This window comes from Lampris incognitus, chromosome 3, assembly GCF_029633865.1.
Source record: "Lampris incognitus isolate fLamInc1 chromosome 3, fLamInc1.hap2, whole genome shotgun sequence".
Lineage (NCBI taxonomy): Eukaryota > Metazoa > Chordata > Actinopteri > Lampriformes > Lampridae > Lampris > Lampris incognitus.
This window is the reverse complement of record NC_079213.1, coordinates 116,998,499-117,010,637: the sequence shown is the minus strand read 5'-3', so window position 1 is coordinate 117,010,637 and position 12,139 is coordinate 116,998,499. Positions and strand designations below refer to the sequence as shown.

At 44.3% G+C, this 12,139-nt stretch overlaps 1 protein-coding gene across 1 annotated transcript in view; it reads right to left on the bottom strand.

Annotated features, from left to right (window-relative positions):
* The window catches only part of stil (STIL centriolar assembly protein), a 53,380-nt gene that overhangs the window by 26,556 nt on the left and 14,685 nt on the right, over nt 1-12,139 (bottom strand). Inside the window, exons 7-10 of the mRNA XM_056276945.1 lie at nt 9,978-10,064; nt 9,465-9,621; nt 3,128-3,237; nt 2,837-2,945 (exon numbers count right to left, since the gene is read on the bottom strand). Coding sequence (XP_056132920.1) covers nt 2,837-2,945; nt 3,128-3,237; nt 9,465-9,621; nt 9,978-10,064 — 463 coding nt within the window. The remainder of the gene's footprint in view (nt 1-2,836; nt 2,946-3,127; nt 3,238-9,464; nt 9,622-9,977; nt 10,065-12,139) is intronic.

Sequence of the window (12,139 nt, the reverse complement as noted above, 5' to 3'; positions counted from 1 at the left end):
TGAATGAAGGCGACCAGCTGCTCTGCTGACTGACGTTCATTCATTCTAAAGCAATAAAAGTGGTCAGAAAACATAGCTCAGCCATGAGAACATTTTATTGTAGCTAGTGAGATGATTTCAGCTGTGACTGTGATTAACCCTACTCTTGAAATTGTATTTTTATAGCAGAGTTTTAACACTGGAGACTATGACACTTCCACGTGGTGGTGAGGTGAATAAGGTGAATTATTGTTGGTTTATCAAGTGTTCAGTCCAGTGTTTTGGGGTTAAGGGGTTCCTAGATGGCCTTTCGTGGCATCCTAGACTGGTCTCATACAGCCCAGCATCATGTGAAGTGCAAAATATAGTCTCTCCATGATGGCTGACTGTCCATGCGTGGTGACGAGCCACACCCTCCTCTCAGTAATTCTGTTAACGTTGTCAGGACACAACAGAGCAGAACACAGTGGATCTAGAGGAGTAAACCTGGATAATAAATCCTGCTACTCCTATGGGTAGCAGTAGTCCTGGGCGCATTCATTGATAGATGGATGTTATGGACTGAGGGACATCATAGCTTTGCAGATGATCAATACATTTTGACAATGGGAAGGCACAAAATCTCCAGTTAGTGGAGAACCATAGAACTGCATGTGGAGTAGCGCCCCATGCTTTAAACAAACATACGCAACTGAAACCCTATTGGGGCGTCCTGACAGACGACCTAGGTGAAGAGGTGAGGCAGTGTTGCTTCAGTTCTCCTGTGCTGAGATCAGCGGTGAATAACTTGCTGGCTTGCGAAATACCATCGACTTCTCGTTTACTTTCAAGACTAACACCTGAATACATAATGTTTTGGTTTTGTGACACCATCGCTACCTGATCTGAGTCAACCGTAGATGGGAGTCGCACATGTGCATGGTTGACTCAGATTGGACAGTGACAGAGGTTAGCATTAGTCGAGCGAGGTAGAGAGTGAATGAAGAGAGGGAGCGGTGGTAGTGAGCACAAACGTTTTTCAAAGGTTTTGAATTAGGGCTGGGCAATAAAACGATCTTCATACGCTATCGCCAATTTACGTTAATAACGGTACATTTTTGACATTTTTACTCGATATGGATCTAACAGCGCATCACACATCAGAAATAAACACGACAACAGCCAGTCAGTGCAGTTTTTGGGTTGCAGCCTATTTCCCACCCAAAGCATTGTTTGAGCTACCTGTGAAGAAAGGGGACGTGAGAGCGGCAAAGGGAAAAATGAGCGGAACTGGGGCACGAAAGCAACGCTGAAAGTAAAGTCGTATCATCTTCCATTGCTGATGAAATTGTTGACAAACAAAAAAAAAGGTAACACGACGTCAGTTTTATGGAAGTGGTTTTGGATATCTCAAAAGCAACGACGCGCCGGTTAAGACAGTCAGTCCGTCGGTGCCAACCAAGATGGGGAACACAACAAATCGATTATGACCGTTTTGGAATTTCAAAGTTTAATAACTTTGTGGGGGGGAAAGGATACAGACCTGCTGTTCCCTGAGTTTTAGATCAATTGCACACAAAAAAGATATTGTGTTGTTATGTGCCTGTTAGGAACTGCGTTACCCAGAATCCTAGATGTTAAGTTGCAGGTTAGTGACGTGCAGAGGTTAGAGGTGGGGAGGTGCGAACACGGAATCTGGCATGTGGGATAAGTAAAAGCTTCGGCGTGAATTTGGAAAAGGTCTCGGTCCAGTCATTTTAAAACAACAAAGAAAACCGCTAAGATCTACCTAAAATGACCACGAGCGGTCAGCATGACCGTCTCGTAATGTGCGCGTGGTGGTGTGGTCATGTCAGTATTTATGACGTGTGTTGGTGGCGTCATTTCCTTCTGTGTCCTAGAAACACACTAGCGTCCTCCAGTGCAGACCAATAAACTTGATGTAATGATGTCCAACATGTCTGGTTACAGACGCGTTACGGACGCACCCTGACTACCACCAAGGCGGTGCAGTATGCACAGGCGTTGGACAGTGGCCATTTTAAATTGTTTGAAAAATAGTATTAAAGTTGTTAAAGTGTTAATTTTGGTCAGTTAGTTTCACAACAGACACACTAACATATGTAATGCATTAATATCTCAGCTGGGTGTTTATCTTGACACAATACAGAGTGTAAAACCTGCGGCGCGGTCGTTCCAGTAGTTTTAAGTTGCAGTCGTTGTTTGGGACTGTTTCAATATTTATTTTCAGTTTTTTCTTTACAGGTCACGTGTTAGAGGCCTTGTTACGTTTGTTAGATTAGCAACATGTGTTTTCCGTTTAGTTTTTCAGGTAATATTTTCACTTTTTAAATTTAGCTATTCAAGCTTGACCATGTCTCTCTTAAGTTTATATTACATTGCATTACATTCCAGTCATTTAGCCGACACTTTATCCGAAGCGACTTACAATAAGTGAATCATTTAACGTAGGCGATCAGGAGAACTACTAGTCATCAGAGGTCATGAGTGCATCTAAACAAGCATCACAGAGCAAAACCAGTGCTACTGCCTGGTAGAGATAAGCAGAAGGGTGTATAAGAATTACACGTCTTTTCGTTGACATGTAAACTTCCCCACCACAAGCAAACACTCACACTGTTTGTCATTGAGGATTTTTAAAACAAAACATGGAATTCCAGTCAGCTTATTCAACAACTTTACAACCCACATAGATATGAAAGACAATTTATGTAATTAGAGTTAAAGGGATACATATTTAGGGAGACACAGAGACAGGAAAACACAGACAGAGAGAGAGAGAGAGAGAGAGAGAGAGAGAGAGAGAGAGAGAGGGAGAGAGGGAGTGAGTGAGCGAGCGAGCGAGTGAGAGACAGACCTGTTGGGCAGGGGGATGAGGTTTGGGGGAAGGTCGAGGAGACAAATCTCCATCCTCCATGCCAGAGTCCTGGTCATTGGCAGAGAGGAGGCGGGCTGGAGGGGGGGCACTGTGGGAAAAGAAAGACTGAAGATCAAACAGGTGTAAGTCTGTGGTTATTCTAGATCTTTCTTGTGTTAAGCTTGCCTATTACCTTCTGTGCCTGGTCTCTTTTGTCTGTGTTCAGAGATGCGAGACACCTTTCCTGGTTAGTGGAAAACACCAACCATAGATTTGTGGGTTCACGCTTACCTGAGGAGTGAATTCTGATCCAGCAGCTCTCTGAAAAGTTCCCTCTGCTGGTTGGAGACCTCAGTGGTCAGCTCACACTGGAGAGATTGCTCCCCTGGTACCTCCACATGCTGCTGAGAAACACCACATATGTTTCACACCCCTTGCTTACTGTAATAATAACAACCATCACATTTATACAGCGCTTTTCTAGACACCCAAAGCACTTCACATTGAAGGGGGTAACTCACTTCAACCACCACCAATGTGTAGCACCACCTGGGTGATGCACGGCAGCCATGTTGCACCAGAACGCTCACCACACATCAGCTTGAGGTGGAGAGGGAGGACTCATTGAGCCAGTTACATGGGGGGATGATAAGGTGGCAAGATGGAGAGAGAAAGGTTGGGAATTCTGCCAGGACACCGGGGACCCCCTACTTTTTGTGATAAGTGCCCTGGGATCTTTAATGACCACAGTGAGTCAGGACCTCGGTTTAACGTCTCATCTGAAGAACTGCACTGGGACACTGGGATTTGATATTTGTTGTTTTTATTAGGAACAGAGGGAAGACTGCCCCCTACTGGCCCACCAACACCACATCCAGCAGCAACTCAGTTTTCCCAGGAGGTTTCCCAGCCAAGCCCATACCTGCTTAGCTTCCATCATTTGGTAGAACCAGGATACATGTTGGTATGGCTGCCAGGTGTGTGTGTGTGTGTGTGTGTGTGTGTGTGTGTGTGTGTGTGTGTGTGTGTGTATAGCGATGCACGAAACAAGCTTGTACTGCTATGCATTACGTTTTTTCCCCTACATCTATATATACACTACCGTTCAAAAGTTTGGGATCACCCAAACAATTTCGTGTTTTCCATGAAAAGTCACACTTATTCACCACCATATGTTGTGAAATGAATAGAAAATAGAGTCAAGACATTGACAAGGTTAGAAATAATGATTTGTATTTGAAATAAGATTTTTTTTACATCAAACTTTGCTTTCGTCAAAGAATCCTCCATTTGCAGCAATTACAGCATTGCAGACCTTTGGCATTCTAGCTGTTAATTTGTTGAGGTAATCTGGAGAAATTGCACCCCACGCTTCCAGAAGCAGCTCCCACAAGTTGGATTGGTTGGATGGGCACTTCTTTGAGCAGATTGAGTTTCTGGAGCATCACATTTGTGGGGTCAATTAAACGCTCAAAATGGCCAGAAAAAGAGAACTTTCATCTGAAACTCGACAGTCTATTCTTGTTCTTAGAAATGAAGGCTATTCCATGCGAGAAATTGCTAAGAAATTGAAGATTTCCTACACCGGTGTGTACTACTCCCTTCAGAGGACAGCACAAACAGGCTCTAACAGGTACTATTTAATGAAGATGCCAGTTGGGGACCTGTGAGGCGTCTGTTTCTCAAACTAGAGACTCTAATGTACTTATCTTCTTGCTCAGTTGTGCAACGCGGCCTCCCACTTCTTTTTCTACTCTGGTTAGAGCCTGTTTGTGCTGTCCTCTGAAGGGAGTAGTACACACCGGTGTAGGAAATCTTAAATTTCTTAGCAATTTCTCGCATGGAATAGCCTTCATTTCTAAGAACAAGAATAGACTGTCGAGTTTCAGATGAAAGTTCTCTTTTTCTGGCCATTTTGAGCGTTTAATTGACCCCACAAATGTGATGCTCCAGAAACTCAATCTGCTCAAAGAAGTGCCCATCCAACCAATCCAACTTGTGGGAGCTGCTTCTGGAAGCGTGGGGTGCAATTTCTCCAGATTACCTCAACAAATTAACAGCTAGAATGCCAAAGGTCTGCAATGCTGTAATTGCTGCAAATGGAGGATTCTTTGACGAAAGCAAAGTTTGATGTAAAAAAAATCTTATTTCAAATACAAATCATTATTTCTAACCTTGTCAATGTCTTGACTCTATTTTCTATTCATTTCACAACATATGGTGGTGAATAAGTGTGACTTTTCATGGAAAACACAAAATTGTTTGGGTGATCCCAAACTTTTGAACGGTAGTGTATATATATATATATATATATATATATATATATATATATATATATATATATATATATATATATATATATATATATATATATATACATACAAACCCCAATTCCAATGAAGTTGGGATGTTGTGTGAAACGTGAATAAAAACAGAACACAATGATTTGCAAATCCTTTTCTACCTATATTCAATTGAATACACTACAAAGACAAGATATTTAATGTTCAAACTGATAAACTTTATTGTTTTTTGCAAATATTCACTCATTTTGAATTTGATGCCTGCAACACGTTCCAAAGAAGCTGGGACAGGGGCAACAAAGACTGGAAACGTTGAGGAATGCTCAAAAAACACCTGTGTGGAACATTCCACAGGTGAACAGGTTAATTGGAAACAGGTGAGTGTCATGATTGGGTATAAAAGGAGCATCCCCGAAAGGCTCGGTCATTCACAAGCAAGGATGGGGCGAGGCGCACCACTTTGTGAACAACTGCGTGAGCAAATAGTCCGACAGTTTAAGAACAACGTTTCTCAACGTACAACTGCAAGCAATTTAGGGATTTCATCATCTCCAGTCCATAATATCATCACAAGATTCAGAGAATCCGGAGAAATCTCTGCACATAAGCGGCAAGGCCGAAAACCAACACTGAATGGCCGTGACCTTCGACCCCTCAGGCGGCACTGCATTAAAAACCGACATCATTGTGGAAAGGATATGACCACGTGGGCTCAGGAACACTTGGGAAAACCATCGTCAGTTAACACAGTTCGTCGCTACATCTACAAGTGCAAGTTAAAACTCTACCATGCAAAGCCAAAGCCATATATCAACACCACCCAGAAACACCGCTGGCTTCTCTGGGCCCGAGCTCATCTGAGATGGACTGACGCAAAGTGGACAAGTGTGCTGTGGTCTGACGAGTCCACATTGTTTTTGGAAATCATGGACGTCGTGTCCTCCGGGCTAAAGAGGAAAAGGATCATCCAGACTGTTATCAGCACAAAGTCCAAAAGCCAGCATCTGTGTTGGTATGGGGGTGTGTTAGTGCCCATGGCATCATGGGTAACTTGCACATCTGGGAAGGCACCATTAATGCTGGAGGTACATACAGGTTTTGGAGCAACATATGCTGCCATCCAAGCGACGTCTTTTTCAGGGACGTCCCTGCTTATTTCAGCAAGACAATGCCAAGCCACATTCTGCACGTGTTCCAACAGCGGGGCTTCGTAGTAAAAGAGTGCGGGTACTGGACTGGCCTGCCTGCAGTCCAGACCTGTCTCCCATTAAAAATGTGTGGCGCATTATGAAGCACAAAATACGACAACGGAGACCCCGGACTGCTGAGCAACTGAAGTCGTACATCAAGCAAGAATAGGAAAGAATTCCACCTACAAAGCTTCAACAATTAGTGTCCTCAGTTCCCCAACGCTTATTGAGTGTTGTTAAAAGGAAAGGTGATGGAACACAGTGGTGAACATGCCCCTGTCCCAGCTTCTTTGGGACGTGTTGCAGGCATCAAATTCAAAATGAGTGAATATTTGCAACAAAAAAAAAACCAAAAAAAAAACAAAACAATAAAGTTTATCAGTGTGAACATTAAATATCTTGTCTTTGTAGTGTATACAATTGAATATAGGTCGAAAAGGATTTGCAAATCACTGTATTCTGTTTTTATTCATGTTTTACACAACGTCCCAACTTCATTGGAATTGGGGTTTGTACATATATATACACTCACCGGCCACTTCATTAGGCACACCTGTCCAACTGCTCGTTAATGCAAATTTCTAATCAGCCAATCACATGGCAGCAACTCAATGCATTTAGGCATGTAGACATGGTCAAGACGATCTGCTGCAGTTCAAACCGAGCATCAGAATGGGGAAGAAAGGTGATTTAAGTGACTTTGAACGTGGCATGGTTGTTGGTGCCAGACGGGCTGGTCTGAGTATTTCAGAAACTGCTGATCTACCGGGATTTTCACGCACAACCATCTCTAGGGTTTACAGAGAATGGTCCAAAAAAGAGAAAATATCCAGTGAGCGGCAGTTCTGTGGGTGAAAATGCCTTGTTGATGCCAGAGGTCAGAGGAGAATGGCCAGACTGGTTCGAGCTGATAGAAAGGCAACAGTAACTCAAATAACCACTCATTACAACCGAGGTATGCAGAAGAGCATCTCTGAACGCACAACACGTCGAACCTTGAGGCAGATGGGCTACAGCGGCAGAAGACCACACCGGGTGCTACTCCTGTCAGCTAAGAACAGGAAACTGAGGCTACAATTCGCACAGGCTCACCAAAATTGGACAATAGAAGACTGGAAAAACGTTGCCTGGTCTGATGAGTCTCGATTTCTGCTGCGACATTCGGATGGTAGGGTCAGAATTTGGCGTCAACAACATGAAAGCATGGATCCATCCTGCCTTGTATCAACAGTCCAGGCTGGTGGTGGTGGTGTAATGGTGTGGGGGATATTTTCCTGGCACACTTTGGGCCCCTTAGTACCAATTGAGCATCGTGACAACGCCACAGCCTACCTGAGTATTGTTGCTGACCATGTCCATCCCTTTATGACCACAGTGTTCCCATCTTCTGATGGCTACTTCCAGCAGGATAATGCGCCATGTCATAAAGCTCGAATCATCTCAGACTGGTTTCCTGAACATGACAATGAGTTCACCGTACTCAAATGGCCTCCACAGTCACCAGATCTCAATCCAATAGAGCACCTTTGGGATGTGGTGGACCGGGAGATTCGCATCATGGATGTGCAGCCGACAAATCTGCAGCAACTGCGTGATGCTATCATGTCAATATGGACCAAATTTCTCTGAGGAATGTTTCCAGTACCTTGTTGAATCTATGCCACGAAGGATTAAGGCGGTTCTGAAGGCAAAAGGGGGTCCAACCTGGTACTAGCAAGGTGTACCTAATAAAGTGGCCAGTGAGTGTATATATATATATATATATATCATCTCATCTTCTTCAGACGCTTTTCCGGGGTCGGGTTGCGATAGCAGCAAGCCAAGTAGAGCACTCCAGACATCCCTCTCCCCAGCACCGCCCTCCAGCTGCTCCTGGGGGATCCCAACGCGTTCCCAGGCCAGATTGGACATGTAGTCCCTCCAGCGAGTTCTAGGTCTAGCCCGGGGTCTCCTCCCAGTTGGCCGTGCCCAGTACGCCCAGGAGGCATCCTAATCAGATGCCTGAACCACCTTAACTGGCTCCTTTCGATGCGAAGGAGCAGCGGCTCTACTCCGAGCTCCCTCCAGGTGTCCGAGCTCCTCACCCTATCTCTAAAGCTGAGCCCAGACACCCTATGGAGGAAACTCATTTCAGCCGCTTGTATCCACGATCTCACCCTTTCGGTCACTACCCAAAGCTCATGACCATAGGTGAGAGTTGGAAGGAAGATTGACTGATAAATTGAGAGCTTTGCCTTCCAGCTCAACTCCTTCTTCACCACAACGGTCTGGTACAATGTCCGCATTACTGCTGATGCTGCACCAATCCCCGTCAATCTCCTGCGCCACTCGTGAACAAGACCCCGAGATACTTGAACGCCTTCACTTGAGGCAACAACTCATCCCCAACGTGGAGGGAGCAATCCACCATTTTCCGGTAGAGAACCATGGCCTCAGACTTGGAGGTGCTGATTGTCATCCCAGCCATTTCACACTCAGCTGCAAACCGCCCCAGTGCGCATCAGAGGTCGCGTTCTGATGGAGCCAACAAAGCCACATCATCTGCAAAGAGCAGAGATGCAATTCTGAGGTTCCCAAAACAGACATACTCCTCACCTTGGCTGCGCCTTGAGATCCTGTCCATGAATATCACAAACAGAATCGGAGACAAGGAACGACCTTGGCGGAGTCCGACATCCACCGAAAACATATTTGACCTTGTGGCAAGAATGCGGAAACAGCCCTCACTTTGGTTATACAAGGACTGGATTGCTTGTAGCAACTGCCCTGGTACCCCATACTCCAGCAGTACCCCCCACAGAGTGCCCCGGGGTACACAGTCGTAGGCCTTCTCCAAGTCCACAAAACACATGTAGACTGGCTGGTCAAACTCCCATGCCCCTATATATATATATATATATATATATATTCAAATAGTTTCACTGATGTGAAATACACAGAGCCAGGGTAGTGAAGAGTGTGGCACTCCCTGCTGAGCCTGTGTTGCTGTGATAATGGCTTGGTTTCATATTGTTCTAAAGTCAGTGGGTCAGATAATAACCAATGCATTTCCCCCAGTTACACTGATATACTGAAGGAATGAGTCATTATTGTGTGTCAACAGGATGAAACGATGATGCAGTGGGAATAACTGACCTGGTAAAGCGTGACAGTCTGAGAACCGGTTAGCAGCTGGTAATCCATGTCATGCTGACCAGTGTCCTTGTTGCTCATTTGGCACTGGTAGAACTGAGCCTGGCTGTGGGTCAGAGAGAACAACACCACTAGGAACCAGCCTCTGTCTGACAGCACTCTGAAAAACAGAATCAGCACACCATATCATCCTTTTGAACCACAATCAACAGACAAACAGCTGCCACAGTGACAGAACCAACCTGGTGTAAGACTCAAACACTTCAACTGACTACACTGATCTAAAAAACACATCAACTCTCCACATACTCTTAGTGGACTTTCTCTGTCACGCTCACCCAGCTTCTGGGAGACTCCAACATGTAGTCTTTCTGCTCGTAACTGGGAAGTAACAGTTTTAACCTGGTTTTGGTCCAGTAATGGGAAAACCAGGTGGCGGGACAGTCACACTGTTTCCATAACAATCAGCTGGGGTGAATATCAAGAGCTGGAGCCAACATGACTGCTGTCACTCACCTATCATGAAGAGAGGCGCTAAAGAGAAAGTGAAGACACCATGCCCACACCTGGGGGTTGGTGATGTGGGTTAGTCCACTCAGCCACCTGTTAAACAGGGAAAAGAGCCAGTCACAGGACGTAAGGTAGAGGGAGCAGGCTATTACTAAAAAAACAATGTATAGACTAATAGCATGATATAACACCTCTAAGTCATCACTTATGAGCCACTAGACATGTCTGGCGGTGTCTGGATCTGCACAGACCCTGTCCTGTCTGGATGTTCTTATTTTGCTGTGAGCGGGAGGTTTCTGGGCGTTAACCTTTGGGCAGCAGGACTCTATAAAAACGTAGTGACCAGGTGCCAGATCCAGATCGTGAACCCACATTCAAGAGGAAGCTACGATAATGGCGGACACAGCGCCGAAGCTACTCATATGTGCGTTAAACTTAATTTTAAAAGGTCCTCTGTTGGTCCCACATAAGTGTCCACATAGCAGTTGTCTACCAGGCATCAGTGACAAGAGAACAGACCCCCTCACCGCAACCAAACACCTCCAACTGCAAATGCCGTGCTAAGGCATCGTGTCCTCTTGAAGGAAAATGCCAGATAGAAGGAGTCATCTACCAGGCATCGGTGACAAGAGAAGACAACTGCAATGTGGACACTTGTGTGGGACTAACAGAGGACCTTTTAAAATGAGGTTTAACGCCCACATGAGTAGCTTCAGACATGAACATGCAAGACATACAACGGCCTTAAGCCGCCACATTTAGTCAGTGGTGGACAAGAATATCAGTTATTCTGTCTCATGGAAAACCCTTACAAAGAGTAATGCATATTCAGTTAGAGGTAAAAGATGTGACCTGCGCTTGGCAGAAAAATATTTTATCATTTGCAGACCTGACATGTCCACCTTGAATAATAGAAACGAATTGGCCACCAGCTGTAGACACCGGAAACATATCTCCTTTGTAACTAAAATGTCTTTATTATTCCCCCCCCCCATTAGATGATACACGTGACATTTATTAGTTTTTTTATTTTTTATTTTAACTGCCTGTCCTCAGCACGTCTGTGCGCGGTGGCTCTTGATGCACTGACTCCAGCCTCAGTCCACTCCTTGTGAGGCTCCCCCAAGTTCTTGAATCGGCCTTGCTTGACAATCCTCTCAAGGCTGCGGTCATCCCTGTTGCTTGTGCACCTTTTCCTACCACACTTTTCCCTTCCAGTCAACTTTCCATGGATATGCTTGATACAGCATTCTGCGAACAGCCAGCCCTTTCAGCAATGACCTTCGGTGGCTTATGGGGTATTGTCAAGAGGAAGATGAGAGACACCAGACTCAACAATGCAGACGAGCTGAAGGCCGCTATCAAAGCAACCTGGGCTTCCATAACACCTCAGCAAGGCCACAGGCTGACTGCCTCCATGCCACGCCACATTGATGCAGTAATTTGTGCAAAAGGAGCCCCGACCAAGTATTGAGTGAACATACTTTTCAGGTCAACATTTCTGTATTATAAATCCTTTTTTTGATTGGTCTTATGTAATATTCTAATATTTTGAGATACTGGATTTTTTATTTTCATGAGCTGTAAGCCGTAATCATCAAGATTAAAACAAAAAAGGCTTGACATATTTCACTTAATGTGGAATGAATCTAGAATATATGACAGTTTCACTTTTTGAATTAAATTACGGAAAATAATGAACTTTTCCACAATATTCTAATTTTTTGAGATGCACCTGTATATATATATATATATATATATATATATATATATATATATATATATATATATATATATATATACACACACACACACACACACATATATATATATACACACATATATATATATACATACATACACACACACATATATATATATATATATATACACACACGCACTCACATACATATATACATACATACACACATATATGTGTCTGTGAATGTTCTCGTTCATCCAGGTCATGGTTATCCAAAGGAGTTGAATCAAGTGCAACTGGACTTGGTATATATCCGTGAAGACGTTTCGCCTCTCATCCAAGAGGCTTCATCAGTTCGTGCCTTTCTGACTAGACCAAGCTAGTCTGACTGGCTGGTGATGAGACTCAGATATTTAGCCTCTTTGGAGTCGTTACCAGAGCTATAGATGTCAATGGCTCTTTTGTG